The sequence below is a fragment of the Mycetomoellerius zeteki genome, unplaced genomic scaffold (assembly GCF_001594055.1).
Source record: "Mycetomoellerius zeteki isolate Tzet28-1 unplaced genomic scaffold, Tzet1.0 scaffold114, whole genome shotgun sequence".
NCBI classification, from domain to species: Eukaryota; Metazoa; Arthropoda; class Insecta; order Hymenoptera; family Formicidae; genus Mycetomoellerius; species Mycetomoellerius zeteki.
In genome coordinates, this window is record NW_017256062.1 from 2,479,718 (window position 1) to 2,501,824 (window position 22,107).

Genomic DNA, 22,107 nt, shown 5'->3' on the forward strand with positions numbered 1-22,107 from the left:
TATAGAATTAAAAATTAGACTTCCCTCTCATCTCGCAGTACTTCCGCTAACATATTGAAAATGTACGATGCGAAATCGTACGTGTTACTCCGTTAATGTGCAATGTATGATTTCTTAAAACGGATCATAATCAGACAAATGCGACGAGAGTGAAAAATCCTGTGAAACAATTCTTTATGTAGTTCCAAGCCATAGGAAGCTTAATTATTTTTAAAATAGGAATTGCTGTTCAGTCTGCCGTGATGCTATTGCTACTTGGAAAATATTTACATATAGTACTATCATCATGGGTAGTAGTATCATGGGAGAAAAAAAATAGAGTCCTCAGGACATAACAATCCTATTACGACATCTTTATTTTGCACAATATTACATTTGTTTTTTACAATAAATTCATAATAAAAATACTTCATAATAAAAATATTTGCGTATGCATCATCTAGAAAAAAATTAGAAAGTTTAATGCATATCATTACCATTCACCTGAGAAAGTTTACAATAAATTTCTGTATCCTATTTATTACAATATAATATAAAAATTATTGTTATCAAAATGGTATTCCAAACGATTTTGGAACATTACTATACGATTATGTTCAACGTTTTGTAATTTATCGTTGTTCACTCATATATTTAATTAAAATAACACTTTTTGAATTACAAAAAGATTATGAGAAACATCGCTGATTAATTTAAAATTTTGGAAAAGGTTTGGTATTAAGGAAGTGATTCAATACATCTTTCAAACTTATTCTAATCATAACTGCGTTTTTAAAAAATTAAAATTTATATTCACTTACATAATGACTAATTCATATTCACTATAAAATTTACATATATTTATATAATCTTGCTTATTATATTCTCAATTATATTTTTTATTAATTTATTTATCTTATATTTAAATTGGTTTTCTTTTTCAAGATAATATCTGTACAATATATCCACTATCGCAAGTTTGAAATCACATAGAAAATTTTCAGATTAAAAAGGATTTTTTAAACATATAATTATAATTAATCATATAAAATTAAGAAAGATAAGTCTGAGAGGAAATGGAATGAGAAAAATATATCATGCGACGTAAGTATTATAATTATTTAAGTCTGTTATGATTGAGTAAAATTTAACGGTTTTGAATAATTAATGTAAATTAATATAAATACTTACATGCTCACACACATTCATTCATTAATGCATTCATTGACTCATGGTGATTGTTTCTATTATATCGCAAATTATTAGTATTCAATGTAGAATTACAATTTACAAATTGATGTTCTTGTGAATGAATGATGATAAATAATACAATGAATTTTCATTGGATTCAATAATTGTGGAAATATGTTTGTAAATATATGAGGTATTCAATGTGGAGTTGGAGATTTTCTTCGAAGATGCCATTTGCTTCTTGTTTAAGATAATAATATAATCTGAAATTTTAAAAATTATAAGACACTTTATGTAATTTATTCTATAGTTATTTATTTTAATTAGTTTACGCGTACATATATGTATGTGCCATCTCTTGCAAAACTCTCAAAACTAAATCACACTCTTAATGATTAACCTGCAAGATGCAGTGTAAAGGCCACCACACGTACAAAAATTTTAGTCGTAAGATCGCAAGCAAATCGACCAATCACAATCAAAATTACGATCTCGCGTTTTAAAACGCTCGATTGTGATTGGCCGATTTGCTTACGGCCTTACGATTACGACTAAAATTTTTGTACGTGGGATGGCCTTTAGTCAATATAAATTGACATCAACATAAAAATATCACGTATTGAAATATACCATCTTATAAGAGAATGAAATATTTTAGAATATCATTGCGGCATAAAATATTATTTATACAAAATTTAGTGATAAATGCCACAGTACGTGGAATTCGCGCTATTAAATAATAGGGCAATGAAAGTTGCTGATGTAAAAGATTTAGAGACTTTACTAAACATCAATATTAATAAAAGCACTTTTGGTCGGAATTAATATTGTAAATGAAGTAGAGATCTGTTAAGTCCGTTATTTTATGATAGCATTCAGTAGAGAGATACAACTTTTGAATCATGTATATACGTTGGGCAACTTTATTTTCTCACATGTTAGTAGTACTATCGCTCATATACCGTACAACGTTTTAATATAAAATATAATGTATAGGAGGTATAAAAAAAATGCAACCTTTCAATTTATATATGAACAAACTATTTAAACTTACCTGTTATAAATTATTGATGAAATATACTGAGAACGGCAAATTGCATTGATAACAATGGAAGATTAATTGACACGTAGCCAGCGGAACTACCTGTAATTAAATTAAAATCTTTAATAGTATAATTTAGTTTATAGTTACATTTAATTTTACGCAACGGAAGCACGTGTGCGTGTGTGCGTGTGTGTGCGTGTGCGTGTGCGTGTGCGTGCGCGTGTGCGTGCGTGCGTGCGTGCGTGTAGGTGCGGGTGGAGGTTGATTAGAAATCTGGTTATAATCGAATACCTCGAAAGAATTATATTTAAGAAAAACATTTCAGATAAGATGTAGGGCTTAAAGGGATCCTAAACCGATTACCGAACTTGATCGAAGTCAATAGTGCAGACCTTTTTAATTCCAAATTCGATAATAGTGATTTTTTATTCATTCCTTACATTATATTATATATCATTCTGTCTCACTTAAACACATACATCTGTCCTTATCTAACATATGCTAGCACCATCGCAAGACCGCGCAACTACTACTACACGGAATTTCGGCTCTGTTGACATTCCTAAAGCATCTTCACAAAGCATCTGTATACACGTATTTTCCATTCGGTGAAAATACTTTTATTCTAGACTTTCAATCTTAATTCTACAAACTCGGTATCGTTCGTTCCAGTAATGTGACCTTAGCCGCACGCTTATTTTCAAGATATAGACTATAAAACTCTTGTATCAAGCAAATATATACCTGAGGTGACAGTTGTATGAGTCAAAAGTAAGTGAATTTTTTAAATCTTTTTTCGATTTTCTCATGAAATTCAGTGCATCGTTTTCCTTTCATGAGTGTTTTGAGTTTTGGAAAAAGGAAAAAATCAGAAGGTGCCAAATCTGATGAGTAGGGTGGGTGGGGAAGTACAGTCGTGCCATTTTTGCTAAAAAAAAGCCATGAAAGGAAAACGATTTGAAACAATTGAAGCCATAAAAGAAAATTCGCTGAGGAAACTGAAAGTAATTTCAGAAAAATCCTTCCAGGACTGCTTCCAGCAATGGAAACATCATTGGAACAAATGTATTCGTTGGGGTGGAGACTACTTTGAAGGGAATAAAGACCAATAGCTTGTAAGTAAAGCCTGCAGTTTTTTAAAAATAAAGTTGACGAATTTTTTGAACAGACCATATGGGATCTACAGTTTAACGCCGGATCTAAACGGCGCTGGTGATCAAAGATCTCTTAATCACCAGATGGAGCCATTTTCGGCTCCTTAAACGCGAAAAATCGCGTATGTGGGCGTAAGTGAGATTGAACTTGGATCTACAGATCACGAGTTAATCGCACTGAGCGGCAAGCCACTCGACGCACTCGACGCCCGTATATATAATAGCAAAGGCAAATGTAAAGGAATTAATCATTTAATTTTATATATTAATAATAATAAACTTAGAATTTAGATTGTTATATTTATAAATAAAATCTTTTGTCTGAGGCGAACTTTTTTCCTCAGATCGCGTGTCCTGATTTAAATGAAAATGTGGAGTCTCTTGCTTCGTGAGACGAAGCATTGACATGACTTCTGGGATACAATATAGGAATTTAAAGAAAGTTACTCCACGTGAGACCTCTGCTCCCTGAGGAGGTTCACAAGATCCTTGGATCCATTTTTTATGGTATTGTAACCCTTTATACTGGGTCAGAAATAGACCAAGTAGGGAATTTAGAAGAAGAAGAAGAAGAAGAAGAAGAAGAAGAAGAAGAAGAAGAAGAAGAAGAAGAAGAAGAAGAGCGCCGTATAATCGCCCGCCGCGGACGATGACTTGCGCTAATACACCTTCTTACCATCTATACGCGTCCCGTAATTCGCTATTATAATTGTACTATTTTTCCTTATAATTTAAAAGCTAAGCAATTAACACTTTATAAAGGAATAATCATCTTAGAATTAAGTCAGAACTACGGTGCTTCAAGGACAAACGGTTGTTCTAAATCTCACTGTACATACATAAGCATGCACGTGTACGTTCATGCACATATAGAATATTCGGTAACGACTGGATTACCTCTTGTGAGCACGTACAACGGATTAAACTGAATTGAAGAATTGAAGAGTTCTGTACCATTTTGCAATTGTCACGAGCGCGATGCTGACGCGACATATTATAAAACAAAATATAAAAGTTCAATTGTAACGTTCGACCGTGATATTACCGCGTGATGCTGTCCTCGAGAGAGTACCGTGAAACGTTGACGAGAGACGACTCGTCAGCAAGAGAATGACGATACGGTATAAGTGGACTGAAGCTCCGATTCGAGGTTCATTGGTTGATTCGCTCTCAGTCCGGATTTACGTAGGGACAATAAGTCCGCCCGTCGATTTGTAACGCGTCGGGAGTATCTAAATAACTGTAAACACAAGTGTAATAAAAAAATATCTTTTAATATATGTATATTCGAATTCTACAGTGTGTAACTTGATTAACACTCTGATCCCGACGTCCTCGCGGATCTCGAACCCGTTGTGCCTAGCTGGCACAACATAATGTTCAATAGTTAACAAGGAATTAATTACTGAAGCGCGCAGAATGAACGCGTATTCACTCGGTCAAATGCAAGTGATCACAGACCATCGACTTGTTTTTAATCATGAATTTGATTGGAATAGTGTCCAAATTCTTGATATGGAAAGATTTTTCAATAAATGTTTGAATTCTGAAATATCTCATATCTATATGCAGAAGAATGGACTTAACTTAAGAACGGACACGGATTGTTTGCATTACTCGTATGCTTCCTTATTGGACACGTTTAAACAAAATTGAGATCTGAACTGTTTTATGAATTGACACTCTTAGTATTATTTATTTTCAGTGCTTGTTTAGAAGTTCCCTTGTCACATTGTAACGTTTAATTTTAAACACGTCACAACGAAATGACACGATTTTATAATCAGAGGAATGAGATCTGTATTAATTTATATTTTAACTTTTAAAATCGTAAATCAATGTTTCTGAACTTCGTTTTTTGTTTCGCATTGAGGTGAGTCACACGATTTTATTACTGATTTTATAATTATTGTATTGTAATAGCAAAATTGTAAAATGTAGCGTAGTAATTAATGTATTTTTGTCATGTATTTTGCTTACATTTGTCTGTAAATGATTTGCTTTCAATGTAGGATTTTATATTTCTGTTTTTCGCTAAGGATAACTCCAAAGTGAGCTGAAACGTTCAACGCAATAAGTGAGGATAACTATTAACACCTGAGTATTATCTGCATCTCCTAACTCGTCGCTCTTATATCAGCGTTAGATTCTCATTAGCCTTGTCTGAATTTCTATTTTATTGTTTTTAACGAATAATGAGTGACGGCTAAAGCCTGTTGGAGGTCACTCAGGGTCATATGACCTTGACAACATATGTCGAGGTCAAGGTCGATGGAGCCCCCTAGGTCCCCTAATCAGTACTTTCACCGTCATTTTCTTTCGCCATTCGTGTTGCCATTCCCGACATTTCCTGTTGTAGTAAACAACTCCCCATGCGCCTAGCTATCTACAAGGCTGGACAATCGTATTTCATCGCGCGCTTGCATTTGTCAGTAGGCAGGGTAGATTCGAAAGAATCTTTAAGAATTAATTTTTCGTTAATTATTGCAAAAATTGGAAAATAATACAGGACAATTCGATTCAGTTAAATTTGCTTTATGTGCTCATCAAAGGTGATCCGATCATTACCGGAAATCATATATATAGTGATAAATTGATCATCTAGAAATAAACTAAATCTTACCATCATCATTATTAGACTTGCCTAAGGTTTGGATTTCCATTTTACGGTGTAATTTCGTTGTAGTAGTTGATGTAGTAGTAAACGTTCCTGCACAACAAATATTACATTTTATATTAGTTCAGTAAGTAATTTACAAATATATAATAAAGATATATAATAAAATAAGAATTCATAAATTAGATTTTGAAATAAATCGAACAAAAGATAAAATATCTCTTAACACTATCACGGTAATTGGTGCATAAATTAATAAATGCTTTCTTAACCTATTAACACGCAGAAGACAAAATTTTTTGCTTGACTTCAAAATAATTTTTAACATACTAAAACATGAAATATTTCAACAAAACTTGGTATCCTAAAGTTTTGAGGGTCGCTCTTCACGACGGTGTCGTCAGAATTTCATTTCGACCATGTGGAAATTAAATATGGCAGTATTCGGAACAAAAAAATATCGAAAAAATGATCGACTTTTTTTCTTTAAAGATTGTTTTCGAACTGATAACAATTTTTTTAATTTATAGCAAGTACACCATCGGTTGTCAAAGTAGTTGTACTTTAAGATCCCATGGTGAAATTTTTCAAATCCATCATGGCGGATCCAAAATGGCGATCGAATTGATAAAATCTTGAAAATTTGGTGTTTTTTCGTACAACTTCATCAAATTTGAGTTATGTTCAACATGTTAAATGTATACAACCACAGATCTATGATTTTGAAGTCTATATCTTTTACATTTACCTCTTTCAAAATGGCGAATCCAATATGACGGACTATAAACTCGAAAAATCGCTAATTTTTGTATCTTTTTTTATTTTGTATACCGTTTAAAACCCCAATCTTCAAACTGTTAGAGTATTAGGAATGCGTGAAAATTTGGAATCATTCCAAAGATTCAACATGGCGAATCCAACATGGTGACCAAACAACTCCAAAAATTCAACCTTCTTTTATTACTCCACCCATATTCATGGCGCTATTATGTTCTTATATTTGTGTCCCTTATTACCCAGTACTTGATTACCCGCGCTATGATCGCGTCGGTGAGTGTTTGTCGTCAGCAGAATGCTCCTGTAGGTCTGAACGTCGTCATCCGTGTAGATACTTTCTTGGGAAATTTCATGAAAATTAAATCGTACAGGCCTGATGTTCCATCATATTTTTTCCCCTCTATAATTATCCTCGATTTTCGCGGAGAGGAGATCACCGTTAGATTGCATGTACGATGGCGCTAACGTGACATGCTTGTGCTGAACGAACGGTCGAAACAGACGAGAGATATATCTTTTAACGGAGGGAGACTACACCCAGAAAGAAACTCACTGCAGCCAATGTTGCATTTTTAAAGTCGTTGGATTTTATCGTACGAAATGGCTGATATCTTGAATATTACCGGTGAGCCGATCTTTGACGACCGCACCGTCAAGATTGAGACTCACACGTACAATCCATACGCCAACACTACGTTTGGACATAGCGATGAGATACGGATATTCATACAGCAGCAGGATTTCTACACGTTGCCGTGCGAAAGTTTTCTTTACGTCGAAGGGAGATTGACGGTGAAGAAGAAAAACGATCGAAGATACCGACGACGCTTGGAAATAATTGTGTGGTGTTCATGTTTGATGAAATTCGATACGAACTCAATGGCAGTGGAAATTGACCGCAACAGAAACGTGAGAATTACCAGTACCATCAAGAACTACGTATGTGTCGCTGACGTACGACAAATCTTTGATTGCGCTGAATGCTGGATGGAACTCTAGATCCGACATGAAGGAAAGATACTTTAATTTTTGCGTGCCGCTCAACATACTGTTGGGGTTTACCTTCTTATGTTCCTCTTCGAATCATACAATTTTTGTTTGAAACATTTTTCCGTATCTATCATAATTTTCGAGAAATCTTAATGCATTATTTAAAATGGGACACCCTGTATATGAGTATACATGTATGTTAGTTGAAATAAATATTTGTTACTAACCAGCATAATAGACAGTCCTGCGAGAAACGTTGTATAAAGCTGTAGATATGCTGAGCAAACATTTAACAATCGTTGTTTCTGGTAAATCTTCATCCAATAAGGTGACACGCAACAGGATATTGTACAGCCCGTCGTCACGCAGTTTTATAGTGGGATTATCAGTTTGTCTCTCCGGAATATTTCTGCAATATCAACATTACATGAATTGTAATTACGAAGAATAATATAAAGCAAAAATATTTACATTTTAATAAATTTCATGTTTTAACTCGTTTTAAACAAATATTTATTTAGAAAAAATTTTTTTCAATAACTTCGGTATTGTCGTTTGTTAATTATAAAGATTATTAATTATAAAGATCAGATTTCAAATAAGGTTAAAAAATTTGATGTTCTTTGTTCATTCTAAAATTATAAACAATTAAAATCGATAAATAATATTATACCTTCTGTCCTTTTTTCTGACCAAAAAATGAGAACTTTGATAATACATTTAATTAACACGATGCTACAAAATAACAAAATTAAAGACAAGAATATAAGGGGAAGTAAAATAAAAAAAGTAGAATAATTTTGAAGTGACATGGTGTAGACCTAATTGTACAAAAAATTGTATTATTCAAAAAATTTCTCAAACACCCCCAAAACCTCGTTTTTTGATTAGAAAACCCTTTTTGAGTAGAAGTATGTACATGAAAAATGATAACTTCGCTATTTATTATCCAATTTCAACATTTTTTATTACTAAAAAAAGGAAAGAAGGACCTTTTCAATGATATGTTTGATATTTTCTTACGACGGAAAATGGCTGAGCTATGTATGATCATATTTTTTCGCGATAAGTTGTAAATAGTTTATTTTGTAGTTCTTATCTTTCGTTTATTTACATATTTCTAGGATAATGAATTCCGCATTTAAAGGCCCTTGAACGTAAAATAAGATGTAATACTTAAGCAGTAAGGAAATCAACACGTTGGATTTGATATTTCTCATGATACGATCTTACGGTCTGTACTGTGATTAGTTGATTCGCTTACTTCTTAAGGAGGTTGGACTATTACTTTGGAGTAAAAAATGCGACTGAAATAAATTGTCATTACAACCATCCGTATCATATGCAATATTAGTGTAATGAATTGTGGATACTATTTATGTGCTATATTATTAGTAAATTATTAGAGTATAAGAATATTAACAAATGTATGAGATTATCAATGACTCGGGAGGTCGAGTATACACACGGCATACATTTGGCAACATTGCACTTCGCGATGTGATGGGCAGTGATCGGTTATGGCATATGATAAGGGAGAAATTTAGAATCAGTATAAAAGTCAAGTTTGTATTATTTTCATATCTGTTTCTTTACGCCGAGATGGATTCTAGGTTATATGAAGTTAGTTTCGTATCAACTGTGCACTGCGGCGTGGCCAAGTCTGTTACTACTATTGTGATGTATGATCCGAGAGGTAAAGGTAAACTTTGTGACAATAAAACTTTAAATTCATACGATAAAGTTCTATTTTTCTTTTCTGTACACAATTGTTGATATTCATCTGTCAAGTCGTAAGTTTTTCAAAATCCTTTAGTTGGCTGAGTGTATACTAAATCGATGATTATCTACTTCGGAACGACCGCCCCCCAAGGCGATATGCTTAAAATGGTCAATTTCAGAATAATACCTTGATCAAAAAGTTCCCGGAATTCATTCAGAAAATTCAAAATACAAGTTTATTCATCAAAAGTGATATTGTTCCCTTCAAAGTACTCCCCATCGACTGCAACGCACTTATGCCAGCGCTTGATCTAGCTCTCGAAACATTTCTGGAACTCTATTGTCGGTATAGCCATCAGAGCCGTCTTCGATTTTTCCATTACCTCCTTTCGGCTGTTAAAACGCGTTTCCCCTAGTGGTTTTTTGACTCGATCGAACAGAAAAAAATCGCAGGGAGCTATATCAGGTGAATTCGATGGCTGTTGTATGGTATTCGTTTCGTTCTTGGTCCAAAATTTACGGATAATGATGGCACTGTGCGACGGTGCGTTATCATGGTGCAAATTCAACTCCATTTTTAAAACTGTAAAAAATCGAAAACACGTGCGATGTACTCAAGACGGCGTAACTTTTACAAATGTCAAGCTATGGCGATAAAATTTGATGGAAATGTCAATGATAGATGTGGCAACTTAACCAAAAAAAAACAGAACTCAAATCAGCTGACTCAGAGAATCACCTGGTGGTAATTCCGGGAACTTTTTGATCAAGGTATTACAAGAAAACTATACGGTCAATATTGTTCAAATTGTGGGATTATTTGTGTACAATATTATCATATAAAAAAATTAAGTCTTTAAGTTGGTTTTTGACTAACAGTCCAACCCCCTTAAGTCTTACGGCTTAATTTTTCTATATGCAATGGTCTTAACGCATTCTGAGTCATTAAAATCCATTAAAATTTGACTTGTGAGTCATCAAATTTTTCATGAAGTCACGTTGATTCAAGACCAAAATAGAGAGCGCCAAGGGTCTGATTCGGGCAGGCACGCTTTGTTTACAGCTTTGTTTACATCGTTGATAAAGTAGTGTCTTCGTGTTGTTTTTTAACATGCTTAAGGTAATACTACCGTAACAATACCGTTCAAAAGTTTAGGTTCTGTCGCGGCGCTCGGTGATGATACTTCACTCCCGCCAAAGAGAGAAAATTTTCGAGTGTACCTGTCCAAGGCCACACGCACACGCGGAAAGAAAATGAATAGACGCAGACTAACTCTGGTGTTGCCAGATGCTCGCTGGCCGTCCCCTCCATTCTCCACCACTCCCTTCAGTTGTCACAAAAGCCAAAGAAAATCGAAACATTGCGTTCTTTCCGCGGCTCTATTTTCTTAACTAAACGCTCAAATATTATGACGTTTTTTTACAATATCCGTTTCATGTTCCTCCATTGCATGCTCGTTTTTTGTAATAATCCTAAGACTGGTATGGATGCTATAATTAAAAATATGGCGTTAACTTGAGTCGCGTATATGCATCACATGTTAAAACTGCATATTTTAATTGCAATTATCTCAAAAACTAGACGGTCAATATGTTTCTAATTGCACACAAACATAGAGAGCATTTCAACTTACTTGTATTTCAAATTTTAACACATTCGTAAGAAAATCATTTCATGCTAGTGCTTACCTTAAGCCGAAAAATAACATTATTTCTCATAACTAGCGCCAAGTTAATCCACATAATCTTATGTATCATTCGTATAAGAGATTACCTTTTTAAAAACAAGGTAAAAGAAGGCGTCAAGAATATACGTGCTCCTCAAAAAGAACTTAACCCATACAGCACCGATTATGATAGAAAATTTTCAGGAATGTTTCAACCTTTCACATCTCATGTGCAACAATTTTGAAAGGATTCTGTAATATGTCATGTGAAATGTTTTAACAGAAATGTTTCTAGAATCATATGCAATAAATTGAAAAATATAACATATTTAACAGAACAAAAAATTATCATGATGTTAAAATGGCTCCAAAATGTTTAATCAAGTCATTTTTTTTTATCAACCACGATTCAATTTATAATAATATGATTTTCATGTTATTGTGACTTGTTCTACTTCAATTGCGAAAAATTTCTGTATATGAATGACTTATTCTGCTTTAATTGCGAAAAACTTTTGTATATGTATAATGATATTGTGTGGAAACTGCAGGTGTGGTTTTTTAATAGTGTATGTATATGTGCTTACACACATAATATCATTAATTAATCAAAATAAATGGCAATATGATTACTGATATTTTTGAGAAATACTTCAAATTTATTTTAATAAGTTTTGTAATCTGTAAACAGATCACAAAACTCTTAATAAATTTTAAGTACTTCAGAAATGATATTTAAATATATGATTTTATTGCGAAATGCGACAGACGCCCTATAGCCGTGCGTGCTTTCCATGCTTCTCTCAGCGGTATATCGCACACGAGACCGTGGTCGAGAAGGCTGGATATCTTCTCTTTATTTAATACGGTGCACTCCTTGTTAATAACGGGCTACGGTTCTCGAAAACGATTATCGCACTCATGAATGCTTGCTCGCGACACGCAAAATACGGCATCGATCGATGTTTCTTGATCGATGTCAGAGATCTATCTGCCGTTCGTAGCGTAGACTTACCAACGCTCACGATGGGGCGCACGCGACTAGACGCAGGCGCGACTCGCACTACTTTCTTACGCGCGCTACGAAGGATAACGACGCGACGGGAAACGGATTCCCGTAAGCAGGATGAGAGACGCTAGAGGAGCATATCGAACACGCCTCTGCCCATGAAAGGACTGACTTTCAAAACGCTTCAAATTAATTCTTCTTGAGAGTTGCGCTAGAAAAAATTAAATAAAAGTTATTGTTTTAATTGCACTCATGTGAGATCGCGGTCAATGAGACGACCAAAACTAAATGACGCGGCGTTTATAATTAAATGTGAAATGAATTTGGATCAACATAATAATGGAAATTCTTATAAACTAAATACGCATGCACGTGGCTAATCAATATACTGTAAAGAATACAACTTATGAATTACGTTTCTAATGGCAAAATCGCCAGTTTAGATAAAGGTCTAATAATAGAACTCTTGGCGGTCTGGATTGTGGCAGCTCGCGCGACCTTGTCGGCACCCGAATGGACTCCTCGTACGCGCCCCAAGGCCCATTTTAATGGCGCTAGATTTGGCTGTTTCATGAGGACGAGCTAATTAGGCAGCAACTGAATGCCCTTGTTGGTTCTCCACTTGGAAAGCAATTGTAAGGATTGTAAGTACTTCGTGCTCCACCGGCGCCAGAAGTGCTGCCGAATCTGCTCGACCCTTTGCCATCTAAGCAAACGATTTTCCGGAACGTCTCCGAGATCCCTGGAAGAAAAGTTCGTTTAGTGCAGTGCCAACCAAGAAATGTCCCGGGGTAAGATGAACCAGATCGTTTGGGTTTGAGCTCAAAGCGGTAATGGGTCGCGAATTAAGGATTGCCTCTATTTCGCAAAGAACGGTTTGTAGCTCCTCAAACGTTAAATAAGCCTTGCCAACGATGCGAATCATATGTAATTTTGCGGATTTAACCGTCGCCTCCCATAATCTGCCGAAATGAGGGGCATGTGATGATATGAAACTCCCAAGATATTTTCTGATCACCCAAGAATTGCTTGATTTGATTCTGTTTGTGACTGATTGTAGAATTCATATAACTCTTGGAGTTCCTTATGGGCTCCTACAAAGGTGGTTCCATTATCGGAAAACATATGGGTCGGTTTATCCCTCCGCGAAATAAAGCGTTAGTAATACATGGGCAGCCATGGGCCGTCAAAACAAACCCCCTTCCTCTCTCCCCTGGTGCCATGAGCGTGGCTTAGACAGGTCAGTCTGGAAAAATGGCTCGCTCTGATTGGTCGAGGAGAGAAGGGTGGGGGTAATAAAGCTAATTAAATGGTGTGTCCTGATTGGTTCGCACGGTATCTTCCCAAGAGGTAATTGAAAAAGGGAGTGGTAGAGGACCTCCAACAAAATGGAAGGAGACGGCCAAAAAAATGGTGAGTAAGAAATTGGGACCGTAACATTTTTTGTCGTGGGAAAGGGAAAGGTACAAACAGCAGACATGAATAGCAGGTACTTTTTTTGGTCATTTTTTTTGTTGGCACGACACAATATCTCCGACGTTTTGGCGTTTTAATGAAAATATTTTTTTATTATTTATTATGGGATCTCTTTTACGAAAATTTCTGAACCTCCAAGGACTCTTACTTTTGCTAGGAAGGGGAAGTAAAACAGGGACGAACTGACGCGACGCGACGTAACGCTGCTCTCTCGTTTCTATGCTCCTTCCTCACCAATCATTCGCAGTGTGTTCTAACTTACAATCCATCTCCTTCCTTCTCTCCTCGCATCACTTCATCTAGCGTTCCACAGGGGCGTTCGCCCCTCGTAATTTGTTCAAGGTAACTGTGATTTAAGACAGCGGGTACACGTCGGGCTCAGTGACTTCGTTCAAATGCCGAAATCGATACAGAATCGATATTTCCCGTTCTTCTTTTTCATCATGACGATCGAGGAACTCCACGGACTTGTTGCTGGTTCTATTATACTCTCGCGGGCCATCTCTTGAACTTCGATATCAACAAAAGCCTGCATCGCGGGGTTACGGAAGCGGTATCGCTGTTTAATTGGGTATCTGATGGGTATTTGAGAATGTGGTATACTAGGCAGGTTTTAAACCAAGTCCCCCAAGGGGGGAGCGGGGGTATTGCGCGGGGAAGGTCCAGGCGGTATCGTTGTAAACAGCGATACTATTAATACGCGCCGCCATGATGGTATCATGTTCCTTGGGCCCCGCCGCCGCGGACCGTCTGCCCTCCCCAAAATGCATCGCGGTATTATTTAATGTGACAAAGAAGCGTCGATTTTTTCTAAGAGATCTATGGCATATCGCGACGCATAAGAGAAACGCCGGCTGCTATTTATCTAAACGGAGTGCTTCGAGGCATAGGATGGGAAGTAAAGAAAGTACATAGCGAACGAAAAATATTTTATTCGCATTTTCTTACATGGTTTTTTTCATACATATTAAAAACTAAAGCTAAGAACTCGCAATCGATGAGCTGATGCGTGTTGGAGATGCCATTATCGCATATAGCGTTCGGACGCAATATTGGAGAATCGCGTATACTTGACATCGACCGTGTCGATGAGTCTGGCTAATCATTCGAACGTTACATCGATACACCCGTCAAATTCAAACATATGGCGTAGCGTCGTTTTGGTCATTATCATGTATACGGATGAAGAATCGAGATGTACGAGCGTAACGTCGTTCAGCGTGCACACTTTGACCGTTAGCGGTTCAACGCTCATGAAATTGTCTCGGTGGACCAACGTTGATGCCTATTTTCAAAAAGAACGCACGTTTCTTATGGAAAGTGGATCTTGGTGGATTTTACTGAAGCTTTGATAATTTATAGATCTTGCCAGCTGCTTGTCAAACTCACCCTTCGTGCTAGCGGTAGCCCCTTCTCTTATCCTTGCTTCGAGACGCTCTAAAGTTAGGCACCGTAAATAATCTGTAAATAATCAACTAAATTATTTAATATTCGCGCCCCGGTATTATCTTCTCGTTCCCAGGCTCGCAACGTCACGGAATCCAATTTCGTCTCTATCATGGACAATGAGTTCATCCCAGCCCCCTCCGACTCAAGCTTTCGTCTGATCAGTTATTGACCAAAAAGTTGTAGATGGCGATACTATCTAGTTGGCCTATTGATATATATAGAACGTACGTATGTACGGGCGCGATCGGCGCGGTCTCCGGCCGACTTTTAAAAGCGGTGTCATTATTAAGTTGTTATGTTGTTGTTGTTGCATTGTACATATATATACGTAAAATAAAGCTTTTACTTGCATTTTCATGTTCTCAGTTATCCATATTTCTTTTATGCAAATTAGTTGACTTTCCATTTTAATAATTTTACACATCATTTTACTATATATTATAACGGAGGCATTTTCTAATAATAATATATTTCTATTCCAACCAATTGGGACATAAAGCTTATCATTGTATTTCAAATCATTAAATGTTAGAGTGCCTGAACGGTCTGAATTTCCTTTCTCTTTGATATCATTACTTTCGTTTAAAGAACTTTTTGTATTTTCTATTATCACGTTATTTTCATTTATAAATTCTGTCCAAGGAAATAACGAAGGTACCACACCTTCCTTAACATAAGGTCTCTTTAATTGAATCTACAAAATCAGTATTAATTGCTCCTCAATTATATTATATATTATTTAATTATAATTGAATTATATTTGAATAATGCAACTGCATTCACATAATGAAATTGTGTATAAGCGATCGAAATGTGTCCGCAAATCGCTTCCAATTTTCTATACGTCCGTCAAACGTGAGCTGCTTTACGACCTGTAACTTGATTCCCGATGGTCTACTCGTTGCGCCATCTGTGGCAGTGAGTTGCAACATCAGTTCGGTTTGCTACTCTACTAACCTTGTTATAGCGTCGTTGGTTACAAGCGACGCTGGCGGCGCACTCGATGAATTAGATCGAACTGCTGCTGTAGCACTTGTGTAATGGCTTCGTTGCTCGCTGATGATTGCGCTTCCGTGATGTTTCGTAACATTTTACTCAATGAAACCCTTTAATTCGAAATGTCGTTCTTCAAAAGACGCTTCTTCGGTGGAATCCACGACCATCACCTCTCCTCCCATTGCCTCGATGATCTTCTCGTGCAATCCTTCGAATTCCATTCGTATTCGTTTCAAGCTCGCAATGCATTCTTCAATCTGCTCTCTGCTTATTTCATCCGCTTTTCGCATACGCTCGATATTAATTTCGTTAACTTTGCCTTGGGGACCCCGCGGCGCCGACGTAATACCGTGAGATCTTCCGCCATGTCGAATCTCTCGGTCTTGTGAAATGTATCGGTTTTATGCTTGTCTCAATCGATCCGGCTCGAAGGACCAATGTTCGAATCGAAAATGAAAACTATTAGACGTGGCAATTCTTAAACAACTCACATTTATTGCCTCTAGATTATAAAAACGAACGGCTATATCTCGCTCACAAAAAAATGTTACTCTTGCTGTTAATACTAACGAAAATCTAAATTAAAACGGAAGAGGAAGATCCTGAGCGCCCCCTATCGCTCATACAGAGAAAGTGTTCTTTTTTACCGGTAATAACTCAACTACATTATCACTTACATGTGTATTAACACATTTTTCTTATCATTCTGATTCTGCGTTTTAGTCTTTGAGCAGCACCTATTATTGTGTTTAATAATGATAAAGGGCGGGGATAATAATCATTGGGCTGATACTTTTATTAGACTGCTCTATGTCCTGATCAAGTGAACTGCAATGATCACGGAACTTTGGCATTCTAACAATAGCATTCTAGCATTTAACACGGAGATAATCTGTGAAACACATAGCTTTTACATCAAAAGTGCTCATGGAAGTCTTAAAAGCATATTTAACGATCTTATGAGAAAATCGTCATCGAGCGACGCGATCATAGATTTGACTAAAGGCAGTCAATATCGAAATCTCAATATTATTTTTATCAAGCAAAATCTTTTCCATTACGGATTTAGGAATACGGATAACGCGATATTTCTCTCAACGCAAATTACATAGTTATTTTCAAGAACTTCGCGCTCAAATTTGCATGACAAGTCTATCCTGGTGATGCAAAGTTTTCAGAAGAGGATTATTATGACGCTATGTCCATACGGATATTTGTTTCATATTTCCTGACGATGTAATATATTATGTAATATATTATGTACTGCGAATATTTATTGAATAATTATTGAATGGTTAGTTATGTATAAAAGAAACTCATGCGATTCAATCGTTTATTTTTTCACTAGAAGATTTTTCACTAGAATTTTTCAAAGAAGGGTAATGAGAAGAAAATTGCCTCACGCGATTGGTAAAAGAAACACCTGTCTTTTCGATCCTATCATCTGAACGAAAATTAACACGCCGCCCTCCTACGCTGCGCAGCCAATAAATTCATTCGCAGTATTTGTGAATGCGTTCTTATTACATTTAAAGGTAACGTCACGCTCGAATGAGGTGAAAAAAATCGGCTAAGCACATACAAAGTAACGATGATGCGTCGCATGGCAAAACGAAGTCATTGGAAGAATAATAGAAAGCTGTTGGTGCAATTAGACTTTTGCTGATGCTGTTTTGACAGTTTTATTATCGTGCATTGTCAAAGAGTCGAAATCTTGAAGATGAAGTATTACGAAAAAGGTAAAAAGAATGATTTTAATTTTGATGGAAAATCTCAAGAGATTGCGGCATCAGCTACATCAGAATCTACTATCTATTATCCAAAAGCCAAAGAAAAATACCGCATTTGAACAACACCGAAAGCGCTAATAGTACTTCGCAAACTCTTGAAACTCCTTTAACATAATTTGATGCAGAGATGTACTGTTAGATATAAAAGGAGTAATGGTAACCCAATCTCTTAAATAAATAACATTTTGTTATTTTTAACTTCTATATGAGTCAAAATATGAATTAATCCATTTATGTGGTTAATTACGATATTAATTGTCCATATTAATGTATGCATTTAGAAAATAATAAATTAAATTTGAATCAAATTTAGTGTATTTTTTTGGTTAAACTCTCTGTTTAACTTTATTGTTTTAGTCAAATTAACAACTTATTGGACAGGAGCAGTGGCGGCCTACAGAGAAATGCTTAAAAATAGCTCCAATTGTGCAAAATTTGACATTATGAATTTAACAGTGGGTGCTTTCGATAACTCAAGTTTGGAATTAATTCCACTAGGAAAAATATGATAGACGTAACCACCTACCCAGATAACAAAATCTTCCTTGGAATTAGAAAAGAAATATGAAACTTAACACAAGTTTCTCTTCACTTGCCATTGTGTTGCTGTCACCAGGACAATAATAATTTCGTTTAGGGCAACTTAGAAGCATGCAGATAACAGTTGTTTGCGCAAACGAGTGGAAATGCTGTAGCAAACTTATTGCCATAAATGTTGCTACAATCTGTTGGAAATCGTTTTCGTAAAATATTGAGTCTGTATTTCTGTCAATCGAATGGAAATGGAGAGCGTCGCCGAGCAATATGTGGTACCGCTACCAGAGAGATGTATCGAGTTAAATTTCTCGATTTTGAAAAACGATATAAAATAGAATAAAAGATGTAGCATTAAAAGATTTTTTAGCTGTGTTCTAATGAAATAATTTCTTGAAGTGAGTCCCCGAGGGCTCTAAGATAAAAACATAATACTTTTTTTGAAATGTTTACCGAATAATCTCCTGATACTTTAAAATCACGCTTGTTACGTTTACTGAGGATTCTGATCACATTTCGTTCACATTCAGAGAGCTCGACAACGCTCGTTCAGTTAAAATGTCAGATTACTGGTAATTTACGGAAGTAATCTTTTAGCCATCTTCAATATAACGTTACAAAAAGACGATGATATAAGTTAACGTAAATAAGTAGTCATGAGGCGAACCACCACTCTTCCATGCAATCCCATACCAGTTAGACAGCTGAATGGTGCCAGTCGATTGATTGATCTCATTGGAATAAATTACACTATATTAGCCGCATATATGTCAAGTACCGAGTGCGATGTGTAGTCATTATATGTATAAGAACAAGTATTTTTTAATAGAACGATTGAGTTATAGCGTTAAATTAAGCGAGATATGGAACATGTGTGCTCGTTATCAGATCAAGATTTAACTGTGAGAGAGTGGTTCGCCTTCATGACTACTTATTTACGTTAACTTATATCATCGTCTTTTTGTAACGTTATACTGAAGATGGCTAAAAGATTAGCCGAAACGTTTATAATTTTATATACAAATTTGTAATATTTGATTCATGAAATAATAGTGCAAATACTACATCGCCAATTCCCATTAGCCCATTGTCTCATTTTATTTACTTGCATTTAAATGATTATAGTTAACTTTTTTAAATTTACAGTAACGCATTTTAAAACTGCACGATAATTTTATATGATTATATGTAATTTTAAGTAAATTTAATCTTAGCATAAATTAATAAAAGCATATCGCGTAAAATTTACAATTCGTAAAATTTTGCGAAATTACTTTTTATTGCTTCTCCAACTTTTTTTGCTATCAGCTAACTCAACTCAACATAAATAGATTAACTAACTCAATTCATGACATATAAGACAGCGTTGAGTTGTCATGAATCATAAAGGTACTAAGTGATTATGTCTATCATATTTTTTGGTCCCAGTGGAACTAACTCAAACTTGAGTTATCGGAAGTACCCAATGTAAGTTGCAATTTTAATTTTCTTTGGTCGTACGACAGGTGAAAAGTGTATAGACATAGAGGTATTCTGATGACACACGATAAAAAAAGAGGAACACTTGTTGTATGTAAAAATAATTAGAAAATTATTGAAATTTTTATAATTTTAAAGGCGTTTTAACAAAAATTGTTACATATATATACATATATACACCAGAAGCACTTACCCGAGGGAAATGTTTAAAGTCGGTTGAGGATAAAGTCCTTCAGCGATACACATAATTTCGACTCCATCTTTATTGTTCATAACCTTTTTCCTATACACGAGTTCGAACTTTTCTTCTGTGGCTGTAACAAAAATTAAATGATGTATTGTTTGCGTTTAATTTTCGGTAAATCTTAAAAGCAACAGACCCACTTATAATGAGATTAACCTTGACATATATAGTCAAGTTTATGGCCCTGAGTGATCAGAAGTTTTAATCCGCGTTAATTATTCATTCAAAAGTTATTAACAAAATAAGTTGTGATAGAACAAAGATTCTCTGCTTTAAAATAAATTTTCTGTTGTAAAAACAAAAAAATTTTTTTGAAAACGTTATTTTCTTGTTTAATTTTTGTTTCTAAAGCAGAGAATTTGGTTTTAAAGCAAAAATTTGTGATTTTGTAACGACTTTTCGAAGCGGAATCCATTTATGTTCCTCCCTGCTTGTGGGCGCACGACTTTCCACGCGAAGCGAGGTCCACTTCACTTCCCACCCTGCCCTGAGGAAAGACCTCCAACAAGTTTTAGCCGTTACTCGTTATTCGTTAAAAAGTTATTAACAAAAGAAGTTTAAAAAAATAATGTCTCATTTCTGCTATAACAAAAGTTGTAAACTTATGTAGAATCTCGCTTTGTGTTGTAAAGTGTATATGTGGATATAGTGGGTTTCGCCCCCCTCCTGCAAAGGAGCGCCCGACTTCCATAATTGTACTATTTGCAGGGGGGGAGGTGAAGTAAGAGTCGAAGGGGAAAGTTGTGCGCCCCTTTGCAGGGGGGAGGGGGGAGAGTCGAGGGTGAAAGTCATGCGCCGCTTTGCAGAATGGAGGGGAGGGGAGAGTCGAGAGTAAAAGTTGTGCGCTCCTTTGCAGGGGGGGGGGGAAGAGAGCCACCTAAAACTTGTTGGAGATCTTTCAGGATCATGACCTTGACAACATATGTCAAAGTCACGGTCGTCGGCACGGCATCCCTTACAGTGCACGATTATCAAACATATTTTAAAACAGGGAATTTTCGTGTTATAGTATAGTTGAACTTCTTTTATTAATAACTTTTTAATGAATAACGAGCAATAGCTAAAACTTGTTGGAGGGTCATGACTTTGACAACATATGTCAAGGTCACGGTCATTGGGGGGGAAGGAGTCCCCTGATCTGGAGTATTACCAAAAATATATAGGTACCTAGCAAATTTTGTTTGCGTACCATAGTAAAAATTAACTCTTTCCATGTTAGAATATAGCATAAGGATTGGTTTATTTCATTTATGTGATAAAAATTAGTATTACCATAGTAAAAGTTACGTCAGAATCATATTATGATGGTTCCATCAAAAAATACGAAACATAGTAAAATGTAATTTGAAATTGTATTAAAATTTAATATAAAATTTTCTCCGTAGAAACGTTTGAATAACCAGTATTGTAAAAATTTATTCAAGATATTCAACTGACTTCACATTTCGTATGGAGAATGCTAGATTGATCGAAAATGATAATACCGCGAAAAGTGTAATGACAGATGACGGATACTTTAGTTATTGCACGCCGATCAGTTTTTTATTGGACTTTTGCGAGGATTATAAACATGTGCTACTTATTGTTCGTTACGAATTGATTTTAATACGAGCGCACAACAATAATTGCCTTGCGGAAGATACGACGGCAGAGCCGACGCTTGAATTATTCAAAGTGTAGTGGCAAATGCCTTACGTTACGTTGAACGAAGTCAATAAACTATCCATACTGCGTGCCTTAGAAAACGGACGATATCTGAGTATGAGATTCCGCGTTCATGAAATCTGTACAAATACCCACTATTACTGAGTAAGACAAAGCACTTCTGGGCTACCAAGACTATGGCTCAATTAGGAAAAATACGATATGTTATCTTTGCTCTGCAAACTGATAAAAAAAATATCATGACAGCACGTGAAACTTTCTTCGCCCACTGTAAATTAACACTAGAATTGCCGGAATTGGATACCCTCCTAAAACCGCCAAAC

The 22,107-nt window shown here is 35.7% G+C and overlaps 1 protein-coding gene across 2 annotated transcripts in view; it reads right to left on the reverse strand.

Moving 5' to 3' along the window:
- Nucleotides 1-1,139: 1,139 nt before the first annotated feature.
- The window catches only part of LOC108729137 (uncharacterized), a 46,519-nt gene continuing 25,551 nt past the window's right edge, over nucleotides 1,140-22,107 (reverse strand). Inside the window, exons 3-7 of one of the 2 annotated variants that reach the window (XM_018458121.1) lie at nucleotides 20,069-20,189; nucleotides 7,981-8,162; nucleotides 5,993-6,079; nucleotides 2,225-2,314; nucleotides 1,140-1,433 (exon numbers count right to left, since the gene is read on the reverse strand). In XM_018458121.1, the coding sequence (XP_018313623.1) occupies nucleotides 2,235-2,314; nucleotides 5,993-6,079; nucleotides 7,981-8,162; nucleotides 20,069-20,189 (470 nt within the window). In that variant the 3' untranslated portion in view covers nucleotides 1,140-1,433; nucleotides 2,225-2,234. Of the gene's footprint in view, nucleotides 1,440-2,224; nucleotides 2,315-5,992; nucleotides 6,080-7,980; nucleotides 8,163-20,068; nucleotides 20,190-22,107 lie in introns of both variants that reach the window. The other variant, XM_018458112.1, reaches the window with a different exon arrangement.